The sequence below is a fragment of the Epinephelus moara genome, chromosome 18, assembly GCF_006386435.1.
Source record: "Epinephelus moara isolate mb chromosome 18, YSFRI_EMoa_1.0, whole genome shotgun sequence".
In the NCBI taxonomy this organism is placed as follows: Eukaryota; Metazoa; Chordata; class Actinopteri; order Perciformes; family Serranidae; genus Epinephelus; species Epinephelus moara.
Genome location: NC_065523.1, coordinates 24,122,791 through 24,149,325, shown reverse-complemented (window position 1 = coordinate 24,149,325; position 26,535 = coordinate 24,122,791). Strand labels below are relative to the sequence as shown.

Genomic DNA, 26,535 nt, shown 5'->3' with positions numbered 1-26,535 from the left:
TGGTGTAAAACACAACAGTGTGTGACATTTAACACGTGTCTGCAGCGTATCCTGCCTGTGGTCCTGCCTACTGTCCCTTTTACACAAACATTGATATGATGCTGTTACTACTTCCACTGCCGGCTTAAAGGTGAGGCAACTCTGACCCCAATCCGTGATTGTACCTTTTATAAAGAACGGAGAGGCAGAATAACTGCACGATATTTACGCCTTGAACAGGCAGTGTAAGAAGGGCTATGGAGTTCAAAACATGTTGGTAAATTGGCGTTACTCCCTACCTCACAGACGGTGCAGTGCCAGCGAGTCTCTACGTGGTGCTTGCACTCGTTGCAGGTGTACACGAAGCGGTCCTGGCCTTGGTTGTGCAGCTCTACCAACATACACATCGTGCTCCATTTGCATCTTCGCAGTGAGCTGAACTCCCAGTGCTTGTCCCTGGCCAGAGTCAAAAAGGCATCGCGGCCATCCATCAGGTCGCAGGTCAACAGAGGGTCGGGGTCCATAATGGGTGGCAGGGTGTTGATGACTGGCCCGGCGTGGAGGTGGATGACAAAAAACACCTAGAGAAAGTAGTGGGAGGAGAAACAGTCAAAGTGTGCTGTAACATACTCCCTGTCCATCCCATGTCAGAAATAATTCCTACATGAGATCTAAGCCAAAGAGTCCCGCTGCGTGCTGGTGTACTTACTTAATGTAACTATATGCAGTACAGTAATGAGAACAAACCTGTTCTGTGTATGTGCATGTGCATGGTTTAAAGTATCAAGTGTTAACTTCATTATGTGGAATGGATTGCAAACAAATCTGTTGTAGCTGTTCGGGTTTCCCACCTCCTTATGTTTCTCCATGGTGGCGTAGAGCTTCTGGGACAGGTCATTGGCTACATTCGGCATCCCAGGCTTCTTCTTGTTGGCTCGGCTGACGCTGCTCTTGTTTTTGTTGGTCTTCTTATTATTCTTCTTTTTGGCATTCTTGCTGTCAGCTTGGGCTCCCTTGAAATAGACGGACATGAACATTGAGAGAGACTGCACAACAGGCAAGATGGGGTTATGCAATTAAGCTGAGTGGTTATACAATGCCTGAATGGCTGCTGAAAGCTTTTATATAATGAGGACTTGAGGATGATAAAATCTGGGGTGAAGCAGAGGCCTCAGCGCCAGGCTGTTGATTTTGGCCGAACAAGAGCGTTCCTTTCATGAAACCCATTTCAAAATGCTCAAATCCACCTATCCATCTAACTCACCTCTGTCGTCTCAGAGGAGGCAGTGTTCTCCTCCTTCTTCCTTTCTTCCTCCTCCTGCTCCAGCTCCTTGATACTCTCCTCCAGTACGTTAGGCCAAAAGTCGCCCTCAAAGTATGGCAGCTCGTTGGCACTGGTCAGACGGTCTTCTGTCGCCTGTTTGAAAATGTCCTAAACACAAGATGCAAAAGACTTCCATCAGGTGAGATAGTGAGGCAGCTCTTGAAGATAATGTCAAGTTTCATAAAGTTGAATTTAAAACAGCATTTTCGTAACAAACTCAAACGTGAGATCGTTTTGCAACTACGATGAACATAAACAAATATGGAAAAAAAGTAAGCCCTACTGGAGCATACTGTAAAGCTAAATTATTTTACTTTATCTTGACTTAGAGTTCCAGTTTTTGTTCTCAGTTTGTTTTGCAATAATCTCTATCAAACACAAGGGGGAGCCTCACTTTACTGCACACTTGTGGACTGGACACAGTGACAGGCTCCTAACTCTTTGTCTTGAAGACACATAAAAAGGACGTTTCAAATCATATTAATACTCTGGTTTAGAAAATGGCCTAAAAGACAATATAAATATTGTAAAAACAGTTGATATCGGAATGTCTAGGATACTTAAATACTTTAAATTTACAAGTTCATCCGATTAGGCTCATTATGTTTCAGTGTAAGGGCCTCTGCAGACTGAGTCCGTTTTATTCCGTCTGACATTTTTGTCCATCATGTAAGTTTTCAGAAGTTTTTTAAGTTGTTTTTCTCGCATCTGTCAAAAGCCTATAAAGAGCTGTTTGACCAAAAACGGGGCCAAGAAAATGTGGCAGCAGGACACCCCGCACTAGACAGAAGAACAGGTCACACAGTATCCTTTCATAACTCAGATAGCCTCCTTTCAACAGGTCAGATAATAATACTCAGGTGGAGGATGATGATGACACAGACAGATAAAGATTGACAGCTCAGCCTGTTCACCCGCGGTGCCAAATGCAAGACACGGGCAGTGTCTCCTGTGGAGAGGAGCAGAGGAGCAAAAGTGTCTTGTATGGCAAATTTTCACAACACAGAATAAAACGTATCAGACTCAGTGTGAACGGTTTCTGTGTGGAATGATTTTTTTCAGGTGACGGACTAAAAAAACACGTGAACAAAACGGATTCAGTGTGCAAAGACCTAAACTCTATGAAGCTATTCTCAGATCAGATTATCGTTAGATTAGATGATGTCAAATGTGATTTATCATTCACACACTTAGTTTTAGAGAGAGGTACCCAAAGGCAGCAGCAAGTTAATAACACCAATAAATAGTTAACAAAAATTATACAAGTTAGTTACAACCAAGTAATCTGACTGGACATGAGGTTTCCATGAGTGCTGATATGAAGTACAGCAGCATTGGGATTTATAAGTGTGCATGTATCACTCTTACATACTTACATTAACTGTTAATTAGCCTACATTAATGGTTGTCATAACAAACTATGCACTGCAGAGATGACCATGTTTTCACAAATAACATCTGAGTCAAGTTATATATGGTCATCAAGAGGACGATGGGAAGTAAAGACGCCTGCATAGTTCACCTGAGGATGATGAGGCACCTGTAGATCTGTTGTATAAAAGCAGTATCACACTCAGGGTTGTGATGTTGTACGGACGTGATGCAGTCGTAGGAAGGAGGCTGCAGGGAAACAGCACTCCCTCTCTTGTTATGATGCTTAATTATCAAGACATCACTATATACATAATACTGAACCAAAATAAACTGATATTAAGTGTGACATTTTAACCTACTGTAGAGTAGGGGTGGGGGAAATATTGATTCTTAGATGCATCACGATAAGAACATAAATAACACAGCGGCTACAGCGGAGCACTCCGCCCCCCCGATGCTGAGGTGCTTTCAGATTCATTCATTCATTCATCAATACAGTTTACTTTTTAAAATAAAAAGGATGCAGACCATATGTTATTAAATAGAAGGTGAATTGCATACTGTTTCAGGGGAAATATTACAGTAGGGTATGCAAACACTGGACCCTACGCAGGTGTGCGTATATCCCATATATATGTATATCCCACAATGGACAAGTGTGAGCATCCATAGATGGATACAACCCGACTGACACCCTCTGGTTCAAAGGTGAGGGTATGGAGGTGGGCTGAAGGGGAGAGGGACCTGGACAAGGGCCACACTGTATGCAAGTAAAATTATCTGTTCATTTAATCATCGATCACCAAAAATACAATCTACTATTGTTTAAAAGAAAGAGAAAAATAAATCATGTGCTGAGATTAAACATTTTGATGCACTGCGATGCATCGATTATCGTTTTATTATTGAATAGTTACCCTTTGAATTGAAACTGAATCTAATCATGTGGTGCCTGGAGATTCCCACCCCTACTGTAGAGCTGACTAGATTGGGTGACTGGACGAAAACTATCGGCTGAATGCATCGGCAGTTGTTTTTTGGGCGTTTTTTGTCATTTCATTTTGCTAATATAAAGCTCTGCATCTGCAGAACAAGTGAGAGCCACTGCTCAGGGGAGTGATGGCTCAGCACGCAGAAAGCTCAGTGCTAAAATGAAGTGTGGAGATAGGTTTAGCAATGCGAGACTAGTCAGCAACAGGCCTGCTCAGCGAGCTAACGCAGTAGCACAAAGAGGACACCAACAGCAGAGAGAGAGACATGCATATCTTTATGTCTAACTTTATGAGTTTATGGTTTATTTTGACTAAACATGAACTGGTGATGGTTGGAACAGTGGAAAGAGTTTTAGTTTGTCTCTGTTGAGGTTAATGAAGTGTTTTGTACTATAAGTTACCAAGGCAGTTAAGCTATTCTTAGCTTGGTGAAATAGAGAAACTTGAATTCCTAAGGTGTATCATTTGTTTTTCTCTTCAATAAGAAAATCACGAGTATGATCATTACCTTTCTTGACATTTTGTGAGTTTACTTTTGTTTCTTTAAAATATTTAAAAAGCTGAGAGAGCTTGTGGAACGTCGCTGCTTAAACACATCCAGTTGGAAAACTTTCACACATCATAAAACTCTAGAGAAGACTCATTAGTTTTCATTTAAAAAATAAATGACTGACACCTTATCTCAACAGACGCCCAGACTTGATCTCTGTACAATTATATCTACTGGCAAAATTGTAAATTATAAATGAGAAAATGTTGAGAGACAAAGCACCCCACTGCCATCACAAAGACATGACGATGCAATCATTTTCTGACCTTGTAATCATGTAGGATCCTCTCAGCGAAAGCCTTGTCCAGCATCTTCCTGTACCACTCTTGGAGCCTCTTGGGCTTGGGGATCTTCTGGTCGGGAGGGTGGCAGTGAAAAATGTAATCGTCTCCTTCACTGGGTGGGCAGGCCCAGATGTGACCCATCACATACCTGAGGGCAACAAGAGTTATCAGCCACTTGCAGGAATGATACAATAATAAATACACTATCAGCTGAAACTGTGTGAACACTGCAGTGTGTAAAGTTACTCTTAACTCACCCCAGTTTCTTCACATACTCCAGGTAGCCTATCAGGATCTCATGGTACACTGCAGTCCTTAGCACACGTGGTCTGAAGAAGTGAATACTGTCGAGGTATGATATGTAAACCCGTCTGCAAGGCAAATATGGAACATTTAATCAAAGAGCACAGACAGCAACATACATACACACTAAACTGCCTTCATCATTCACTTAACTTCTTTTTTTTTTTTTACCTGGTATTTGGAAAGGGGCAATCAGAGCCGTACTCCTGGACATGCATGCCGAAGAAACAAACGTCCACTCCGTCTATTTCCTCAAATGCAAAAAGTGCTTTGGTTCTATAAGGGAAGCTCTCCACCATCTCGCCTGAGTCCACAAACCTGTAGAAACAGACGCACAAGGTAAGTTACAGCTTTTATATCTTTTAAAAACTTAACTTGAACAGTTTGTAATTCATTGAAGAGGACAGGGAAATGGATAATTTCCTTGGTCAAGTCTTTCATGCATGTTTTCTAACTTTATTTCTATGATATATGGACAACTGAGTTTAATTTTGAATGCAAAGGCTGAGCAAGAAAACCACAAGGTACATTTTTAGTGCATTTACATTCTTCCAGCGGTAGAGATCAATGTGGGGGAGGTCTTTCTTTTATTAATTCAGGGCATCCTGGTAACCCAGGGGTTTATGATGCTGAACCGCTGCCTACTCAAGTCCAGCTGGATGTAGGGCTCGGCGGTGTATCTATTTTATTTTATTTATTTTTTTTACAATATATCGATATATTTTCAAGCAAAATAAAGATTTAGACAACACCGTTACCGCCACATAAGGCATACCAGTGTTCATCTCTCCTCTCTCACACTCTCCGCACAGCTCCGCCCCACACACTCACTCACAGTTTCTCCAGCATCACTCAGAGACACAGAGCTGCTCCTCTGTTTAATCTGTCTGTTCATTAGTCTACAGTGAGACGTCAGTCTGTATGTTGCACGAGCTACGCTAAATCAGTCTGTGAGATGAATGAAGTTACCGCAGTCGCACACGTACAATACTGTAGGCCTTTTCCTCTGTAACTTTTAGCCGCGTCCAGCCTAGTCGATTTTTGTTTCTGTTATCAGCCTAGACGAGCGGTGCCATGCCGAGCTGCACACCTACTCCTTCTCCGGAGTAGGTCCAAAAGCTGGGCCGCCCGCACTCAAGCAGGTAGCGGTGGCGTCTCGCCAGCCAGAGAGATCTCTCTGTGGTTTGGAGTTTAGTTTCTCTCCTGCGTCCTGTTTTTACTTTAGATATCTGCTTTATTTTATTGTTTCATGTTTGCTATCCGCTGTATTAGAAGTTGTGTGAAGTTGCTACTCAAAAACTCAACATTTCCTTGTTTTGCTGCTTCACAATAAAAGTTTTTACATAACAAAATAACAGAGAACTTTTATTTTCAAGACACTATTGGAATTAAAATATAGTTATTACAGAATTAGTGGAACTTTGTTAGCAGCTTTTCTTCAATTAAGACAAGTCTAATTATACGGCAGGGAGGAAGAGTAAAATCAGAATCAGCCACAGTGAAATCTCTCTCTAGAAAAGTGCACTCAGTAGAGCGCAGATCTCTGCCAGGCGGTGACATGGCCACTGGAGCTGATCGCAGCCACTCAATGCACATGGCGCAGCTTTCTTCAGATTTTTCATCTAGTATTGTGCCTAACTTCAGTGTATCACAACATATCAGGTATAAAATAACCGTGCAGATGCTTCTTTTCGAAATGAGACCAGACTTTTCTATGGACGCCACTTTTTGAGCAACAACAAAGGCCGAACTGTGGCCTGAAAGAGAGGGTAAGGCTTCTTGTTTGTAGCTGAGACAATTTCCAAATGTATGTTTTTTACGTGATTGTGGTGAAGACTTGGGGCCCCGACCAGCCAGTTAACAGCAGTGAGGAGTCAGCAGTCAATGACAGCAGAAAACTGTCAATAATACAGGTTCTTCAATAACAATGAATCACCGCAACCATGAGAGGTCCTTAAGCATTCAGCATTTGTGTACACAAAACATGAGGCTGATTGGTCTAGTAGTATAAAAGATTAGCTTCAGACAAACAGATCAGACACTCACACATAAAAGGTTCTTCAATGGAATGCCATGTAGTTTCCAGGTGGGCTTAACATTTAAAAAGCAGCCACACAATGAATACTACCATGTTATTCCATATTTCGCAAATGTTATTAGCAAATCAGGTGAGAACCTTACCTGGACTTCATGCCAGGCTTAACCTCCACAGTTTTGTCCGAGCTGGCTACCACTCGCACAAACACCTCACCAGCCTCTGGGTGGTTCTGCCTTTTCAAGTACTTGTTCACTCGGTCTTCAATGTATGTTCCCAGCCGGGTAGACTGCAACCCTTTACATAGATCAGCACAAACACAAAGACAAAATGGTGTAAATATTTTTCTCAGGATAGAAACACTGATGGGCAAATTCACAAGAGGATTGTGCTGCTTCTGCCGTCACTAATTCTGTCTGTGGTGATCTTGATGCAAAGGCAACATTGATACATTGCCACATGGGTAATTGCAATCAGATAAAAAACAAAACAAAAAACAAATGCTGTCAGCAGCTGCAATCCATTCTTTGTGAATTCACCCATGACACTTTTGTGTGATTAAATAAGAGAAAATTAAATAAAATGTTTCTGTTTATTGTTCAAATAACACTTACTTCTGGCTGAAAACTTGTTTTCCTTTCTTGTTTTGCTGGACTTCTTCAGACAGTTGTCGCAGATAAAGCTACAAGAAGGAAGATCAAACTGCAGTTTAGAGTCAACATACAGTAACACCAACAAAAAAATCCTAGTAAGACGAGGTCTATACTCTGCAAGTAAGAGTTCTGTTAAGATCAGACATGGATTGTATATGCTTTAACAGCTGGATAGTGGTCCAATGGCCTCAGTGAGACTTACCCTGATGGCCAAATGACATCGTAGTGCAGCACGCAGATCTGGTGCATCTTTCGTCCACAGTCTTTACATTCAACAAACCTGGCAAAGACAAAAATTTGCTATTTCTCTGCTTTTCTTGTGAAAAGTAGTGAAGAAGAATCACTGCCTTCTTAAATTAGAGTCAAAGTGAAGTGACTGTTCGGACAGTACTCACGGTTCAGGGTCCAACATGTCATTTTTCTTCTTTTCAAACTGCTCTTTTGATATCATGCTGCACCAAAAAGAGAAAAACAAACAACCAAGTTCATGTTGGCTCCTGTGATTGAAAACCCTTTCCACAAAAATAAAATCCAGAGAAAACAGCCTGATACTCGCAGATCATCAGGTGGTGTTCAGACACCCAAGCCTGGTCACTTACGTCTGTGGCTGTGCCGGGTCGTCCCCCAGGGTCACACTGTTGCCCTGGATCTCGTTGAAGCACTTCTCACAGAAGTGATACCTGTCGGCAATAAGGCCATATTTGGGTGAACTGCAGCCAGCACACACAGTAGCAGCACAGGCAAACCGGCGTACGGGTGGCAGAATGCAGAGTAAACGGCGCACACGGCAACAACCGAGGATGGAGCATGGGCAGCGGACAGACGGAGGGACACATACACACACATACACACAGGCAGAGGTAAATGTTAGTGACAGTTGAAATGATCATGATTCAGCCACTCATTCAAACTGGAACAGAAATGGGGGAAACGTGCTAAAATGTTAATGATGGTGAACAACAAATAAAATGTTCAAACACAAACTAATGTATGTCGACACAAGTGCATGCTGGAGTATGAAAACATCAACAAAAACAATACTATTTCACTGCAATCATTTAAAACATATGATATAACACTTCTAACATGCATAATGAGCTGATGAGATGATATGGTCATGCCGGGGGAGAGAGGATGTGTGACAGCGCAAATACAAAAGTGCGAGTCTTGTATAAAACCTGCTAAGGTATTTAAGTAAATTAATTTAATTGAAATCAAGGATATTTTAGTGCTAACACTAAAAAAATTTAGATGAAGACGTTTCCACTGTGAAAAGTTGTGGATGGTACCAATGGAACCGTTCTGTACCGTCCCCATGTTTGGTCCCCCCTCTGTTGGGGTACCTAGCAGACAGATCTGGTGCTAAAAGGTGGAGCTGTGAACACTGCAGTCTGTTGATTGGTCAATAGCGGACGGTCACTCTGCTCAGGACTGAGTTGTGGCTGGTTTTGAGGCTCATGTAACCACTGTTCATACTGTGGAGAGTTAGCAGACTGTAACTATAAAATGAAAGGATGTTTTGTTGCCTCTTGCAGCAGCTGGAGTCTGAGAAAAAATAGCCTAATTCACTGGGCCGACTGCCGGTGACTTTTAAGGTGGAACGCTAACTTGTAATGTCACTCAATGCTAAGCTGACAACGTGAATCCATCAACATACCTTAAATTTAATTGTGACAACTTTTGACCATTACTTTTATTTTCATATGACATACACTTTTAGTAATGAGTGGATCTTCACGCGTTTATATATATTAATTTCAGCCGGGTTATTTGAACCGCATATATTCTAATCCTCACTCTGAGAAAAAAAATGGTTGCGTAGCGTCGCGCTACAGCAACACTAAACCTCTGACCTTGCCGTAGAAGGACTAAATGCGCAAACCTACTATCTTTAGATATCCCATGGAGAGAGACTCTCACTGCAGCGTGTTTTATTTCATTTTGTTCGGTGGACGATAAACGAGGTGCAGACTTCCCTCTGTGTCACCGGTAATGAGGAAATACAGTGAGTGCTGGATGGAGCAGTGAGTGACAACAACCCCGTCCATATTTAAGGGTACTGTTTGCAGTGGAAACCCTAGGGTCTAGGTTCCATGTCTGAAGGGTTACTTTTGGTTCCAAAGGTACCATACCGAAAGTGTTTGGTGGAAATGGAGCTTTAGTGTAGGGTGGTCATAAAACTCTGTCTTAAGAATAGGAGCGCTCCCTCAAGCAACAAACAAGGAGCAGCAAACCAGGTAGATAATAGAACATGAAAGGGGACTCTGGGGAGGCGCAAGAATGTGAACAAGTCTCAGTTCTCTTGTACTGTGGAAAAGGGGAGAACTAGTAGAGTGAACAAGAGTCCATGTTTAATTTGGCGTTTCTTAAAAGGTGTTTGGCGTAGTATTTTCCAGCAGGAGCAGGATGTGGACATAATCTCAAAAGGAATCTAGTTGCTGTCTCTCAAAGTTGTTAAACCTCACAGTATCTGCAATAATTGAATGGTGTTGCATTGGAATGACAGAGGTGCAGGTGCAGGTTCTGCACAGCAGGGGGAGCTTGGTGCTGATTCTCGGGCACAAGAGACATGAAGACAACACAAGGCCGGATCATGCACATTCTGCTCGGCCACAATATACAACTCTCAGCGGTGCCTGTGACACCCCTATAAAGGAAATGTCATGTGAGTGAGGACCTTACATCTTTGTTGACTGGTATGGCCGGTGTCTTTGGTCTTGTTTTGTCTTTGAGAATTAAGCTGCACAACTTCTCTTTCTAACCCCTCCTTCACCCCTCAGCAGAATTAGCATACAATTTTACCTGTTCTGGTAGCTGTAGTAGGTGCCGTCCCTGGAAATGGTACACAACTGTTTGCCATAGCAACACAGCGTCTGGGGTGAGAACTCATACTGTGGAAACATCGGAGAAACATTAACAATAAGTGCCTCTGTCACAAACATGTTGCACTGAAGTCAACATCCACATACAGGTAAAGATCAAGTGACCTGACATGATGAAAACTTCTCCATCTCATATTGTCCTACCTTCCTGCCGCAGCAGTAGCCCAAGCCCTGCATGACGGGATCAATCTCTGCTTCAAACACTTCTGCCAGTTTGGTGCAGTACTTGTAGACACGGGATGTTTTACGGTTGTACAGCCAGGCGTTGTTGAACATGAGCCACACATCGTCCACGTACTGCCACGGCTCCTGGTACTGACCTGTATCCAGCTTGCGCTTGATGGTGGATAAGTCGATGGGATTCTTTACAATGTCAAAGTAGTCCTGTGCAGCAGCAGAGACACATTTGCAGAAATGAGTAAAATATGCTTTACAGTATTTTCCGTCATCATGATGATGTGGTTCTAACTCCCATTAAAGGTGTGTAGGATTTAGGAGGATATATCGGCATAAATGGAATATAATAAGTATGTTTTCTTTGGTGTACAATCACCTGAAAATTTCTGACTGCTTTCAAGAGTAGAGGACCTTTGCAAATAATTCGACTCGACAATCAACACTAAAGGAATTCTAACCAGGGCAAGTATCAGCTGGTTGCAATCTGCGATCCTCATCCCTATATGCAACTAAATCCCCCTAAATCTTCCAAACTGCTCCTTTAAGGTGTGTGCATAATTGTGGACACTCACAGGGATGCCCAGTAGCATGGGGTCTACAGGCTGTCTGAAGGGCAGTGACTCTGGGTCTTGCCTGTAGAGGGCCTCAAGTGTCGGCATTAGGGCTTGTCTCAGCTCCTCTGGCTTAAAAACTGGACAGAAAATAAAAATGTTATGGGTAATCAATCACAAACTGGTCGACACAAATACAAAATCTTAATTCAAAGCCAAGTGTACAAATCCCCGTCTTAACTGTACAGTATGATGAAAGATCTTTCGCATCAATCAAACTGCTGTTACAAGACACATGTATACTGGAGAGTAAGGAGACATAACTCACAGGCATTCAGTTTTACTCTTGTTTGATATTTATATAATATTGGATTCATTTTCTAGCCCCATGAGACATCTTCAGTTTTGTGTATCATGAAATATCCTACCTCAATATATTGTTCCACCCTTAATATATTGAAATAAGTTTCGTGTTCTCACTTTTTTTGCGGTTCTGAGTGGCGGAGGCGGTCGACGTGCTGTTGGCCCCACTTTCCTCCTCTTCTTTGGGTTCTGCCTTCATCTCCGGCTTCTTCTCCTCAGTTTCCATTGGTTCCTGCTTTGGCTCTGCTGCATCTGGCTCCTCCTTCTTCACCAGCGGGGGTTTGGTTTCATCGTCCTGCTACATGAACACAACCATGGTTAACCAGATATCCTACTATGCAGTCACGTAGTAACTGCATTTAATCACGCATATTGCTTTCTTTTAGGAGAATGAAAAGCCAAGTGTCAAGTTTACTTTTTAGGACATGAAATGTGAGCAGAACACACAGTAGTAACCAGGGAATCGAACAGCGAATGGCTTCTATGTGGCGTACAGCAGACATAGGTGTGCTTTTCCTGTCTCTTGCCTTAACAATGCCTTTCTTGCAGACTAATTACTTATCTTATAAATCATGAACATACCTCCATTTTCACATCAGGCTGCTTCTTTCCAGAGTTGCTGTCATCTTCTTCGTCTTTTACTTCAGGTTTGGCTTCAGTGCTGCTCATGTCTGGCAGGGCCTGCTGGGAGCTCAGCTCAGCCACAGAGCCTGGGGTGGGCACTCTGTTGTCTATACTCGCTGCTGCCTGGGACAACTTTGAGAAGAGGAGAAGAAGACGTCCTGATCACAATGCTGATGAGTTATATATTGAGTTATACTTATTAATAAGCAAAGTCAGGACTGAGTGTCGGTGATTGGTTGTTTGGTCAAAAGACCTGTCAGCTTTACCAGCAGCTGGCAAAGGCGTAAGCGATACAAGACCTGTAGTTAGTTTTTGATATGAGCCAGTATCTCACCGGTGTGCTGGGGTGCTGTGCCTGCACTGAGGTGGGCTGCTGCATCTGGCTGGGGGGTTCTGTTTGCGGCTGCAGGGGCGTGAGCGGCTGGGAGGGATCAGGCGTGCCCAGGGCTGAGGGGGGGCCAGGGAGGCTACTGGGTATGTGGGTAGGGGTAGAGGAGGGCCCACCCGTGGAAGCGGGGGTAGAGGGTTGCGGTGGCACCTGGGCCTGTGCAGGAGCATGGTGCTGCTGAAGCTGCTGCTGCTGCTGCTGTTGGGGCTGCAGGCTGGCAGAGGCATTGGGTGGAGGGGTGGCGCCCAGGGTGGGCTGGGCTGCAGGGCCACAGGGCAGCTGGGTGCCAAGAGTTCCCAGTGCATTCAGAGGGAGGTTAGAGTTCTGTGGCTGCTGGAACAAAGAGGGTTGCATAGTTAGGATACCAATACACACCATTCACACAGCAGCCAGCATGGTGACACTCATGAGCGCTCAGACATGAGTGTCAGAAAGCGGTAAGAGAATGCAGCACATTACAAGTCCCCTCACCTGTGTGACAGCAGCCTGTGTTAGCGGCTGGCCCAAGCCTACATTCACATTCATTGCTCCACCTGCAGCGGCAGTGAACTGGCCCTGTGGCAGGAACTGGCCCTGGTTGGCTGGCTGAGCTACCATGTTATTAGCATGGCTACCCATCATTCCTGGAGTCTGAGGCATCCTTGACGGGGACATACCCATCTACAAAAGAGAAGCGAGATGAAACAGATAACCTCATTACAGCAGCAGGCCTCTAGTATTCAATGCCTGCCAAGTAAAATAAAATGAATGGAATGCAGTGTACACGCATGCTACTGCTACAACAGTCCTCTGAAGGCCTTGTGGTGTAACTTACAACCAAAACAATGTGCTGAATCAAAACACAGCGTGGCCAGAGATCTAAAGCCAGGAAGGAACATTACATAGCTGTAAGCCAGGCCTTAGGCTCTGCCATGGTTTCACTACAGATTATACACTGAAAGCCAGGTGGCTGGTTAGTGAAAGCATCAGGACCCGTGTCAACCACAGGCAGCAAATTCCATATTTATGAGTTAGCGTCAGAATGGTAACAGACTAAGAAACGAACAGTCCAACAGTGTGAGGCATTCAACAGTAGAGAGAAGGGCTGCACGATTATGGCAGAAACGATGATTTTGATCAATGCTGGGATGATGATTATTTAGTGACTTAAAGAAGCACTTCCATGCTGTGCTACGTTCCTGCTAATGTACAAATCTTTCCATACAAATAAGACTTAAAATAAGGTTCTTCTTCACCTGAATTCAGTGCATTTAGTGCAAAATAAATGTACCTGAAGTATGAACTATCTGAAAATAAATATGCCATTACAGAATGCCGCCAAGTGAAAGCAGTAGTAGACACATCTTTGGCCAAATGGAAAGTGATTACATTTGTTAATTCGATACGATTCGAGATACGGATGGATGCTTGTCCACTGTTACATATATATTTTATCTTTATAGCAGTCACAGTACCATGGCACACTGTACAGTGCCGCTGTTACTGATGTCTGCGTTAATGCTGGGCAAGGTTGGAGCTCAAGCGAGGTAGCGTTAGCCACACAGCTCTTCTAGGCCATCCTGACTTCATCCTACCTCAGACTGTGGTGCTTTCAGGTGGTTTAACATGTTAGTTATGTTGCTTTGTGGCCCAGACCTGTCTCACGCACTCTTTGCATATCATTTCTTTTTTCCCTAAATCCAAAATACTTCCAAACAAAAGATGATGGTTGATGAACAGATGTTTTTTGTTCTGCCCATCTGCAGGCACAACATCCAGTTAGGTTTTTCAGAGACTGCCGCTGCTACAGGGTGCACGCATAGCGGCATGACAGCTTTTTAAAAGTGGAGGCTGGCTGTTGGTTTAGGAAGCGCTTGATTTGATATAGTTTTCTATGAGTGAAGCATGAATTTTAAACCTCGATATCACAGTCGATTGTGTTAAGTTACTTGATTAATATCTGATTAATTGTGCAGCCCTTCTTAAGATGAGTGAAAAAGTGGAGAAAAGAGCAAGAACCGAACAACTGGGAAGAGAAAACTGGTGAAAAAAACTGGGAAATGGTTCAGAGAAGAGCAAGTTAAACAGAGGAACTGACAGACTTAGACAAACAACGTTTAGAAGAGAGAGGGGAGCAGAAACGTAAAGCAGGGAGGCAGAGGAGAAAGATCTAACCGCTGGGACGGAGTTGATGTTCATCTGCTGTGGATGGTTCATGGGGGAGGGAGCACGTGCTCCCATGGGTGCCTGAGACATCTGCGCATTCTGCATTGCCATTGGGTTAAACTGATTGATTCCTGTGGGAACAGACACACACACACAATTATGTACTTGTTTATCATACTTGGGAGTTGTTGTAATTTAATATTCCGTGTCCTACTGGGCTGGCAGAGGCACTGAACCAGCTCACTAAACATCACAGTTCTGACAAATTCATTAAACCATAACTGGTTAAACAATCAGGTCTGCACAGGAAACTTAACTTCACTGCTGAAATGCTCACCGATTTTCTTTGTATATATTAGCAAAGTTAAGACCTGGGAAGGACAATTGAGAAAAGCAAATATGGAGCGCTTTTCCTTAGAAAACCAGAACCAGCACATACCTTGGGGCACCTGCATACGGTTCATGATCTGATTTGGCATGTTGGGCATAGGCACAGGTCCATCTGAGACAAGACAGGACAAAGCAGTGTTTTTAATACGTTAGAGAAATACTTTTTATTTGTATCAACACAGAACCTCAAAACAGTCAAAAGAAGCCAAAATTAAAAAAATAAAAATAAAAATTAAAAAAATTAGTTTGTCACCCAGAGTGCAGAGAGTTTGGCTACTTACTGGGAGGTCGGACAGCCTGTCCTGGGCCCATGGTGTTGGGAGCCATTCCAGGTTGCTGAGGCCCAGCTGTGCCCACCATGCCAGGCTGTTTCTGGAGCCGTGAGCGCCTCTTCTCCTCCAGTTCCTTCTGGATTTTATAGATCTTCTCTGCCAGGAAGTGGTAATACTCATCCTAGTGAGAGGACGAGAAGAACCGAAAGGCATATAAGACAATTTTTTGAAAATAATAAATGTGTTTCTGGTGCCAAATTTCATTTTCAAGTGCCCCTTTGCCCCTCAGGACAGAGTTACATGGGGTAGTGGTTGAAATCTTCCCCTAGTAAATGGGACAACCCTTCAAGACCCCAAGTGTGTCATCGTCATTGATGGCGTTTACACAAACAGATATGAATATGTCAATAATGGCGTCACCACAATGGCATTTGCAATTGATCTGATGGAGATGGAGAAGCATGGACACTCGTGATTCATTCACAACAATTGATCAAGCAAGTCATCAAATAAAAAAAGAGCACTGCTTCATTACCAGACAACTAAGGGTGCTCTGTAGGCTAACGCTGGCAACCCATGCTCCAACCCTGCCAGTCTGCTCTGGTATTAGAGGAAACAAGCGCAGCAACTTTGCTGCTGGACCTGAGTTAACGTTTGAGCGACATATGCCATCAAAGAGGAAGAATGTGATATGGAAATATGTACAAATGAGGGGCCGTCATGCGAAACAGCTACAATGTAACTCGTTAGCTACAAGATATCACGACACCCTCAGTGGACATGAATGTGTGAAACAGAGGGGTAAAGGCTAAGTGATAGAGGCAAGAGGTGTACTGGGATTGAACCTTGTCTCTGGTTCTGGTTTGAATTCTCTGCTCTCACAGTGACAAGAGAAAGGCCTTGGGATTAAAAACCTTAAACTGAAGATGGCATGTGATCACTCAGGTTGTAATGGTGTGATAATGTTTAGTATTATATTAGTTACCCTGCTGTTAGCTGACTCGTACATGTCACCCTCAACCTTGCGGGCATACGCCACCAGGTTCTCCATTCGCCGGTCCTTCAGTGCTGCGGGGTCTGGGGTGGGGAATATGGCTTGTACACTGAAGAGAGACGGCACAGAAATACAAAACTCAGTGACAACCTGAATCACTACATCCTACTCTGTTTTCACATGACTGAATTGAGTATTTATGATCCATCAGTTTCATTTTTGGACTTACAGTTTGTGCACCAGGTGGGTGCGCAGGTCCTGAGTGACATGTTCATGCCAGGCCTTTCTTACCCCCGAAGCAGAGAGAGGGGTGGCAGCGGGCAGGTTTCCCATGCCTCCTGCTACTGACCCATCTGGCATCAGTTGACTGTAAGACAGAAAGAGAAATTACTTACAAAATAATGATTGTTAATAGTCCCTTACATGGTTTCATTAATAATACAGTGTGAACATAATTGGTAATCTACATCTATAACATATTTCTGTCCTCAGATACATTTGTAAATCATGTTTACTAAGAATCCAAAGGACGGAGAACAGATTGAGATCATGGATGATATTTTGTCAACAGCAGATGTACTGCATGGTGATTTGGTTGATGAGACCAAATGACAAGCCACAGGACTCATTATCCGAACCCACCGTCAATGAATTATAAAGCAGCAACATGACATCAGATCTGCGTGATGCATTAATGACAAGAATGCTCACTTGTTGAGTGTGGATGGTAGAGAGGAGTCGGAGTGCATGCCAGACTGGTCTGAAGAGGGGACACCCATGCCTCCTGCCATCTGGTTCATCTGATTAGTGCCTGATAAACACACATCGTCATTTACAAAGGTTTACAAGAAAATGGCTTAGCAACAGATTATAGTGGCCGGTCCCTCCAGGATGTTGCGATCGCAATAAGTTAACACAAATTCAGCCAATCCCTGTGAATTCAAAACCTTGCAGTTTTCTCCAATTACTGCAATTTAACTGCAAATTTGTCTATTTAAAGTGGGTAAAATCTCATTTCACTGTAGAGCTGCGTGCAGCGTATTGACTCACATAGCCCAAACCAACGGTTATTAACAGCTTTAACAGCAGAGTCGAGCCGTCTCAGTGTCAGTGTGAGATTAACTGCTCGGTGTTGGATGTTTACCGTGGCTGCGGGACTTCAGTCCAAGCAGCAAAATATGACAAGTAGAGATGAGACATCCGAGACTAAAGAGACATCCGTCAGCGCTGTGTTGAACGCCAGCAACAGCTGATCGCAGATTGAAGGAAACACTGAATGCACATAATAATAAGATCACAATCTGTGACAGCATCACGACTATTTTTAAAATTTCCACTTGGCCCCTGCAATTTCATCACAAATAAATGCCTCTAACATCACATCATGCATCACAGTTTTTGTTTAAAAAAGCTGCAGTGAAATCAGGCATTTCAGATCGCAACAATCCCGAAATCAGCCCACAAAATCCTGGGGGACTGAACAGTGTATTTGTTGTTATCACAATTCTCTAAAATGGCAGTGAAGTCCTATCTATCCCATACCTAGTGGGTTCATATTTCGCAGCTGCTGGTGCTGGGGGCCCTGGGGGTTTTGCTGATTGGGACCCTGTCCCTGCCCCTGGACCTGAGCAGGGGACTGGTTCCCATACGGCAGGCCGAGGGCAGCATAGGCCCTCTGCATGGAGCTGGGGTCGATGTGTGTGGCAGCGCTGTTGATGGCTGTGGCACTGGGCTGGCCAGGCCCCACCGTACTGATGGCGTTCTGCAGGCTAGCCCCCGGAGAACTCAGCATGGCTGGAGGGGAAAGATGAGGAAATAAATAAAACATTAATAACACACTCCCAACATTTGTTTATAATATATATATATATTTAAAAACAAAACAAATACAGGGTAATAAGGTAAACTAACATTTGACTACCATGTATAGATATAAATATGTATAAAAAACATATCTCTTAATTTAAGAAAAGTCTATATATTCAGTATAAAAAAAAATATTTCTCTAAAACATGAAAAATTGTTAAATATTAAACTGTTTTTTCTTCTTAAAAGAAGAAAAAGTGTTAAAAAGAAATATATCTCTAAGCAAAAGATCGTCTTCCTGAGCGGGCCTCCATCTAAAATCCCTGCACTGCTCCCTGCTGTGTTGATTGCTGACAGGGAGCACGCTGCCTCTGTGGGGGATTTAAATCTGTCATCGGGCCTTTTAACCAATCAGAGAGCATGCTGTCCTGAGATCCTGCCCCCACTGATAGCAGAGCCACGGAGCCCCTCCCCTGGGTGTCAGATTACAGGTCCAGCCTTTCTAGAGGAATCCTCTCACTGTTCGAGTTCTCACATTCATCGGACCAGCACAGAGCTGTGGCCGGGAGACACAACCTGCAGGTGGCAGCACTTCGTACCACACTCTCACACACACACACACACTGACTGGAGGATCGCTGCTAAGTGTCAACTGCCTGGATGAGCAGTTTAAAAGGTGTCAAAGATTTTTTCTTCTTCTTTTTTAATAATACCCATCAGAAATTCTTTATCATTGTTCTGTAATAACTTTGAACTTAATCTGTGTGCAATTTTAAATGGATTTATGCTTGGATAATAGCAAAGCTGCTGGAGTTACTCACGTTGCTGGTTCCTCTTGTCACTAGCATTTTTCAAAGGCAGGCAGACCGGACAGTCGTGCCGCGTGCAGTTCTTCCAGTGGGAGATGATCTGTCTGGATGATGCACAGTGAGCCACTGGGTAGAAATAAAAAAGAAACACAGACATGGAGTGAGGTGTGGTAATTCAGGTATTCAGCAGTATCTGACATTTTAAGGTGAGCTGTTTGCAGAGGTGCAGTAAGCATCACACATCTCACTGTGACTGTTTCTGCTTTCATTTTCCTCCCTGCAGTATTATTACACTTGTCTTCTTTGAAGAAAAGCCGCTAATAACGTTTCGCTAATTCGGTAATAAACATATTTTAATTCCTACTGAGTCTTAAAAATAAAAGTCCCTGGTTATTTTGTTGTGTAAAAACATTTATTGTGAGGCAGCAAGATAAGGAAATGTTGAGTTTTCGGCTGACAGTGAAGAACAGTAAAATAAAGCAGATATCTAAAGTATAAACAGGACACAGGAGAGAAACAGGCCGGTCGGGTGTTGCCTGCGGTAAACAAGACGCCACAGCTACCTGCTTGAGTGTGGGCGGCCCGGCTTTTGGACCTACTCCGGAGAAGGAGTAGGTGCCCAGCTCAGTGTGGCACCACTCGTCTTAACTGATAACGGAAACATGAATTGGCGCAGCATAGCTTGACTGGACGCGGCTAAAAGCTACAGAGGAAGAGGCCCACAATATTGTACGTGTGCTACTGCAGTAACTTCATTCATCTCTCAGACTGATTTAGCGTAACTTGTTCAACATATCGACCGATGTCGCACTGTAGACTAATGAACTGACAGATTAAACAGAGCAGCAGCTCTGTGTCTCTGAGTGTTGCTGGAGAACTTGTGAGTGAGTGTGTGGGGCAGAGCTGTGCGGAGAGTGTGAGAGAGAAGAGATGAACACTGGTGTGCGTTATGTGGCGCAACTTGACCCTTTATCAATATAAACGGTATTGTGTAAATCTAGATCTTGCTTGAAAATATATCGATTTATTGTTAAAAAAAGAAAAAGAAAAAAAGAAAATCGATATACCGCCCAGCCCTAATTTACAAGTTAAAGGAGCTATATGTAAGAAATCTAAAGCAAATAGTCGTAAAATCATCCTAATATGTCACAGAGACTAAGGAATAATGTTAATATAACATACTGATCTCACCAACAACAATAGTACAGCCAGAATATTAGCATTTTTAAAAAAAAATTACAGTCCGCAAATCATGTTTATGTTTTGAATTTGTGTTTTGGCCTGTTGCGCCACCCACCGCCGTCTACCAGTCACGCAGTCAGAAGAGTCTCAGCATCCGGGTTGCCAGTTACAACTGAGCTACAATGGCTGACGGTGCAACTAAACCCAAACGACCTCATTATGATTCCCAAAAATGCCAAGACAAAAACACGAGGCAAAGCGAGGGTCTATATAGGAGATGCTTTTGAATGGTGGAGAAGGTTGAAAGTGGAGAAGAATTTGAAATCGGATGTCCAAGTGGCTACTCTTCTCCTCGACAGGTAAGTTCTCCTCGACAGGTAAGCTTTAGCCAAAGTTGGCTAACTAGCATCATAGCTAGACGGGGATGGACTAGGGATGTAACGATTACCGATATTACGGTAAATTTCGGGTAATTTTTACACAGTAAGAATTACCGTTTATGTTTAAATTAATTGCATTATCGTGGTGGATTATCAGGACATGTAATAACAGCATCATTCAAGTCTCGCGATGCAGGCGCTGCGTGAATGCGTAGCATGTGTAAACACAAAGAATGAAAACATGGCGGAAGGTGGTGATAGCGGCACTCAGGACATTTGCATGTCTTTTGTTCTACTCTTGCATTGTTTTGTTTTATATATATTTTTCCTCTCATGCTAATAAATAAATAATATATAAATTGTTTACATATTTTGCTGACTGCACCAGACAAGTAAGCTTTGTTCCTGTAATGTGTTTACATATTTTGTTAATTTAAAATAAAATTTTCTGTTGCTGTGCCAATCCCTTGTCCCTTTAATGTGAAAGTTTCATTTTAATATAAGATTTTGGCTGTTAACATTTTTGCATGATAAGGAAGTTACAAGATTTAGTGAAGTTATTTCAATGTATCTATTTTTTGGACATTTTACAGCGCTTAAAAAAATATTGCAATATTATGGTTTACCGTGATAATTTGGTCACTATAATTGAGATATCAAATTTTCCATATCGTTACATCCCTAGGATGGACATTTCAAATACTTTCAATTGTTATTCATTTTCGATCATACATTGTAGCCCATGTACAGGCAGGTCATCGACCCGGCTGATTTTTTTGAGAAACAAACGTTAGCAGCACAGCAAGCGGCGTTAGCAGTATCCCGGTACATAGCATTAGCAGCCGGCTCCTCCCTCGCTGTATCCCGGCAGCAGCGTTAGCAGCAGAGAAGCTGGATTTGCTCGAACGGTGGGCGGACACGACTCATGGCAGTATTTTGAATTTGAGTGCAGTAACAGTTTTGGCCACATTCTTACATATGGCGCCTTTAAATTAATGTCTGTTATGTCACTATCGCTGAATGAGGTGACACAATGGTGACTGAACCAATGGCCCACTGATTAAATTATTGCAATATTAACATATTTGCAGTATTATAAACTTGGTGTTGAGGGTTCACAGAAAAAAGGCTGTGTTCAAGGGATACGTCGCCAATTTTCAACCAGCTCTGTATCATGAAAATTTGGACAGTATGTGCAGATGAACTACCGCAAACTTCCTTTCATCCTGCCAGCACCCAGGTCTCCCTGCTCATTGGCCAGTGAAACCTGGGTGAATGACAGGTTTCGTGTCATCTGGAATACTTTCACTGGCTCCTTGGCTGTTGCCTAAACTGCAGATTATACTTCCTCATTTTTGTATGCCAGCCACCACAGACACAAACAGCATAGAAACTGATCTAGAGAGAGACCCACCCCTCTTTCTCACGTTCTGTCAAACTCAGATCAAATGGTTAAACTAGGCAGCGCATATGATTATTGTCACATGTATACTATCAGATATTAATATATACTTTCAACATATTGTACCACAATAACCAGAACTATAATTATAATATTATTGCTTTCATTAATGGTGTTGTAAGCTACTGTCATTACCGTCTGTCCTGCATCTCTCTCTGTCTCTGTCTTTGTCTCTCTTTCTGTCTCATTGTGACATACGAATTACTGTTAATTTATTATGGTGATCTGTTCTGTACGACATCTATTGCACGTCTGTCCATCCTGGAAGAGGGATCCCTCCTCAGTTGCTCTTCCTGAGGTTTCTACCGTTTTTTTTCCCCGTTAAAGGGTTTTTTTTGGGGAGTTTTTCCTTATCCGCTGTGAGGGTCCAAAGGACAGAGGGATGTCGTATGCTGTAAAGCCCTGTGAGGCAAATTGTGATTTGTGATATTGGGCTTTATAGATAAAATTGATTGATTGATTGATTGATTGATCAAATATAAACCAAGATCCTGTCACTGCAATGTCTCTTTCTCGCCTAAAATGTCTTCAGGAACATATTTCAACTTACTCTTTAGCTGTTAAATGAGATTGCTTGTTACCACCTGGCCATCGTGCCGTATTTTGGACAAGCAACTCACATTAGATCATCGACTAGCAAAGGCGTTTATTGATCAAGTGTGGCGCAGTGTATTCTGGTAGTGGGTTTTCTCTCTCAAGAGCAAAAGCGAATGCCATAACCCTTTCTCTCTGTTTTCTCCGGTCATGTAGCACACATTTCAAAACTATTTGTGTCTTTCTAATGCATAGACAGCCTAGTTTTATAAAAAGACCATCTTTCCAGCAATGAAGTACTCCTTCAAGTTACTGCCGATGCAAACTGGACACCTCCTACTGCTGCAGCTTCATATTAAAAGCATTCAACTAGTGAAACAGGAGTTGACTTCTATTATGAAGGAGTCACAAGAAATGCAGCCTCTTGGCACTTATCACTATCGTTCAAGATAACGAGCATTTTCAGCATTTTTTGACAGCGGATCAGTTGAAATATTGCAGAGAGAAAAGAAGAGGTGCAGGCGACAGGCTGTACACCTCCAACTAAGCGAGGTAAGCAACTCCTTTTCACTGTGACCTGCTGTCCACAGACTCACACCATGTGCAGCGTAAAATCAGATCACGGTTGCTCACAGAATCCCCAACTCCTTTATTAAAAAGACCAAAGTTTGTTTTGCTGCCCCCAGACCTCTGTGACCTGCAGAATCAAACTACATATGCTGTCACCACCAGAAAGTACAGGTGTGGCCAAATAAACCAGGACTGAAATCTTCGAGATGGCCACTATAAAGGTTTATTTCATACACCCCCACAATGAAGACAAATAAAATGGGTGTTCACTTGGTGAAGAGAGAAATACTATACAACAGTGAGTTAAAGTGACAAAACCCGGCACGACGTCTACCTGAAACAGAGCACATTCAAAAAAAGAAACTCAGCTGCTGCGGTACAATGTGCAAATAGCTATGTAAAATCACTTGTGCACGTTGTAAAACCATAAATGCATGCGTGAATTTACTTTAACAGTATATACAGTATAAATATCAGAGTTCAAAGTTCATCAACCTTGGGTGATCTCCTTATTACAGCTTACTCCCCCACAGCTGTGAGAGGGAAGCAGCTTGTCGCCAGCATAGATGAGGATGTGGAGTACAACCATCGTGACAGCCGTTTACAAAAAAGATTAAATTTATGTTTGCTGATGTTGTCACAGTCACTGGGGCATCTGGGGCTTAGCGAGTCAAGAGGGCAGAGTGGCTCTATTTAGGCAATAAAACACACAAGCTAACTGCTTTACATTGTGTGAAACAATGCAACTGAAGTGATTAAAACACACTTCAGCACTGTCCTGCTCTTATTAGATAGCAGTTAAACATAGTCGAGAATGTTAATCTTTCTTTATCAGGACTGTTTAATCTTAATAACTCCTCCTGCACTATCTGTCTAGCAACAAAGCAATGTGGTTAAGTGTTATATAGGGATGCAAATTTCCCACAACTTTCTTAACCAGTCGTCAGCCATGTGTAGATCAATAAACAATTTTGTTAAGGACAATATTGGCCAGCCGTGATACGAAGAGCTGAAGGCGACAGGCGCTTTTGGCAGCGTGGATGAACTCAGAACTACAACAAGTCATCAACACCTTTTGCTGAGTTGTTCCTGTGGTATGTAAAGCCACTGGCACTGTGCCCACATCACAGGCTCTGATTACGGCTGCTCACAAGACACATGGTGCAGTTAAATTATCTGGATAGAAATTCTAAGTGGGTTCATTTCTTGAACGGATTCTTATTAAATTCTTACTGTGATTAATAGACAGAGACATATCACACAGGTGAAAACATTCAAACAGGAGTCAGCTAGAAACTGTATATTTGGATTCGAGCTAGATCATATCACTTTCACTCACCCTGGCAGGACTTGCCAGCCTGGCAGTGGGTCATGTGGTTGAGGACGTTCTTCATGGTGCGGCAATGGGGCAGAGTGCAGGCCCTCACCTCCCCGTTGGCCTGCTCCCGCCGCTGGCACTTGTGTGCGTGGAGCAACAGGACCAGCTGCTGCTGAATGAGTTTGCGCTTCTCGGGGTCGGCCGTTGGGCCCGCTGATACACCACCAGCCCCAGGGACCATGCCCACTGACGCTACCTGCTGCTGCATCTGGGACTGTAAAAGAGTGCAAATAAAAAGAGGTTAGGCACAGATCAGATTATCAGACTTTATTCATTTTAGACTTTCGGGTTTAAAGTAAAAACATAAAGAAACCATTAAATATAACGAATCGGAGAACATCTTGATGTAAAGCATTGGCTTAGAGTTGTGGTGCAAAAAAGGAGGAAAATATAAAACTCTCCCACGTGTGTGTCTGTGTAGAAAAGTGCTGTACACACAGTGAAGCGCGTGCTTTTCTGAAGCTACAGTAGTCAGTGAGTGTAGCATAAGTGTATGGTTAAAAAGGGCAGTGTTTTGTGTTCGCTGCACAGACGAAATAAAGCACCTGTTAAATGCAGTGTTATCACCACATCTAGTGACCATTCTTCACCGCAGAGTTGCCGAACTGTAAAAGCTAGTTACCAGTTACGAGCACAGCTAAAGCTAACTGAGTTAGCCTTAAGGAACCAGAGGTCCTCCAACTACGGTTCGGTGCCCCAAGGCTGGAAAGGTAATACGAACATTAATCTACAAATTGGGGCGGCTGTGGCTCAGAGGTAGAGCGGGTCGTCCACCAATCGAAAGATCAGCAGTTTGATCCCGGGCTCCTCCAGTGCATGTCGAAGTATCCTTGAGCAAGATACTGAACCCCAAACCCCTCCATCAGTGTGTCAGTGTGTTAAAACTGAGTAGCAGGTGGCACCTTGTATGGTAGCCTCGGCCACCAGTGTATGAATGTGTGTGTGAATGGGTGAATGTGACTCGTAGTGTAGCTTTGAGTGGTCAGATGACTAGACAGGCGCTATACAAATGCAGGCCCATTTACAAAAGAAGTCAGTCTGATAAACAACAAAATTACACACCACTAGCCATCGACCCCAACCCTTATTTTAGGGTGAGCAACGTGTATTATTAATATGACATGATAGATCACTGACTTATGCCTGGATTGATATAAGAGTATCCTTTGAATATAATGGTGTCACAGTCAGTCAACCAGTTTATTAAACTACCTAATTTCATCCCTCCTCTCCCTCAGAAACATCTTCAATGTGAAAAGTAATTTTTCAGCTTTTATTACTCTTTTCTATGCAGATGCACTCCTCTACAAAATCACCCCAATAACTGTAGAATGATTAATAATGCCCAAACGGACCTAATCAAGTCATCAGGTGAAAATTTCTGTACCTTTTCAAATCGCTATATATATGCTGCAAAATAAATATATATTTTCCAGAATCGTGAAACCTCCAAGAATGAGAGGGAATTGGTAAACAAGGAAAATCTATTAACTTAGTCAAAAATTTAGGGACTGACATTTCCTGTTCAGATGTGCATAACTCCAGGCTGTTTCCTTTGTGCCTTGAAAGAGTCTCACTCTGTACTCCACAATTAGTGTAAATGTTCAACAATATCTGAGTGGAGAGCCTTCAACAAATATGTTTCCCTTAATGCGATTTTCAATGCAACTTTAGTTTTTCAAAGCAAGGAAGCAATATACACATATGTGGTTGTGACCCCTACTTATCAGACAAGCTGTGTGCAGATAATGTGTGCGGGGTGCCTGAAGTTTAGGCCTGACTGAACAGTTAGGTAGGCAGGGTGAGTATCATCAATCAGTACACTTAACAACTCCAAACCTTACTACTACAATCTGTTTAGTTTAGTTTAGTTTGTTTTATCATTTGGTTTAACAGCTGTGTTAGGCTTAAGACTGGGTGGAAACCATAGTAAACCTTTGGGACATTCGGACGACACATGGATAATAGCCAAATTAAAACCTAAACTACTACTGTATTTACCAAGTATTTACAAAGGCTGTGTGCACAATGTGTTTGCTTTGTTTCCTACACTTAACACAGTACAAAAGGAAACAAAGGGTCTTTTATGGCAGCATGTCAGTGTTTCTTTAAGATTTGTAATTATGAAAGCGCA

The 26,535-nt window shown here is 42.8% G+C and overlaps 1 protein-coding gene across 9 annotated transcripts in view; it reads right to left on the bottom strand.

The window, feature by feature from the left end:
• The window catches only part of crebbpb (CREB binding protein b), a 55,187-nt gene that overhangs the window by 3,619 nt on the left and 25,033 nt on the right, over positions 1 to 26,535 (bottom strand). Inside the window, exons 4-30 of one of the 9 annotated variants that reach the window (XM_050069495.1) lie at positions 24,363 to 24,615; positions 18,908 to 19,021; positions 17,823 to 18,074; positions 16,992 to 17,091; positions 16,510 to 16,647; positions 16,272 to 16,389; positions 15,296 to 15,467; positions 15,064 to 15,126; positions 14,634 to 14,755; positions 12,951 to 13,139; positions 12,426 to 12,812; positions 12,050 to 12,223; positions 11,585 to 11,765; positions 11,126 to 11,244; positions 10,521 to 10,760; positions 10,297 to 10,385; positions 8,094 to 8,204; positions 7,890 to 7,946; positions 7,697 to 7,774; positions 7,456 to 7,523; positions 6,988 to 7,150; positions 4,978 to 5,124; positions 4,761 to 4,874; positions 4,486 to 4,651; positions 1,244 to 1,411; positions 831 to 992; positions 279 to 560 (exon numbers count right to left, since the gene is read on the bottom strand). In XM_050069495.1, coding sequence (XP_049925452.1) covers positions 279 to 560; positions 831 to 992; positions 1,244 to 1,411; positions 4,486 to 4,651; positions 4,761 to 4,874; positions 4,978 to 5,124; positions 6,988 to 7,150; positions 7,456 to 7,523; positions 7,697 to 7,774; positions 7,890 to 7,946; positions 8,094 to 8,204; positions 10,297 to 10,385; positions 10,521 to 10,760; positions 11,126 to 11,244; positions 11,585 to 11,765; positions 12,050 to 12,223; positions 12,426 to 12,812; positions 12,951 to 13,139; positions 14,634 to 14,755; positions 15,064 to 15,126; positions 15,296 to 15,467; positions 16,272 to 16,389; positions 16,510 to 16,647; positions 16,992 to 17,091; positions 17,823 to 18,074; positions 18,908 to 19,021; positions 24,363 to 24,615 — 4,227 coding nt within the window. The remainder of the gene's footprint in view (positions 1 to 278; positions 561 to 830; positions 993 to 1,243; positions 1,412 to 4,485; positions 4,652 to 4,760; positions 4,875 to 4,977; positions 5,125 to 6,987; positions 7,151 to 7,455; positions 7,524 to 7,696; positions 7,775 to 7,889; positions 7,947 to 8,093; positions 8,205 to 10,296; positions 10,386 to 10,520; positions 10,761 to 11,125; positions 11,245 to 11,584; positions 11,766 to 12,049; positions 12,224 to 12,425; positions 12,813 to 12,950; positions 13,140 to 14,633; positions 14,756 to 15,063; positions 15,127 to 15,295; positions 15,468 to 16,271; positions 16,390 to 16,509; positions 16,648 to 16,991; positions 17,092 to 17,822; positions 18,075 to 18,907; positions 19,022 to 24,362; positions 24,616 to 26,535) is intronic. The other 8 variants (XM_050069498.1, XM_050069499.1, XM_050069501.1 and 5 more) reach the window with 8 other exon arrangements.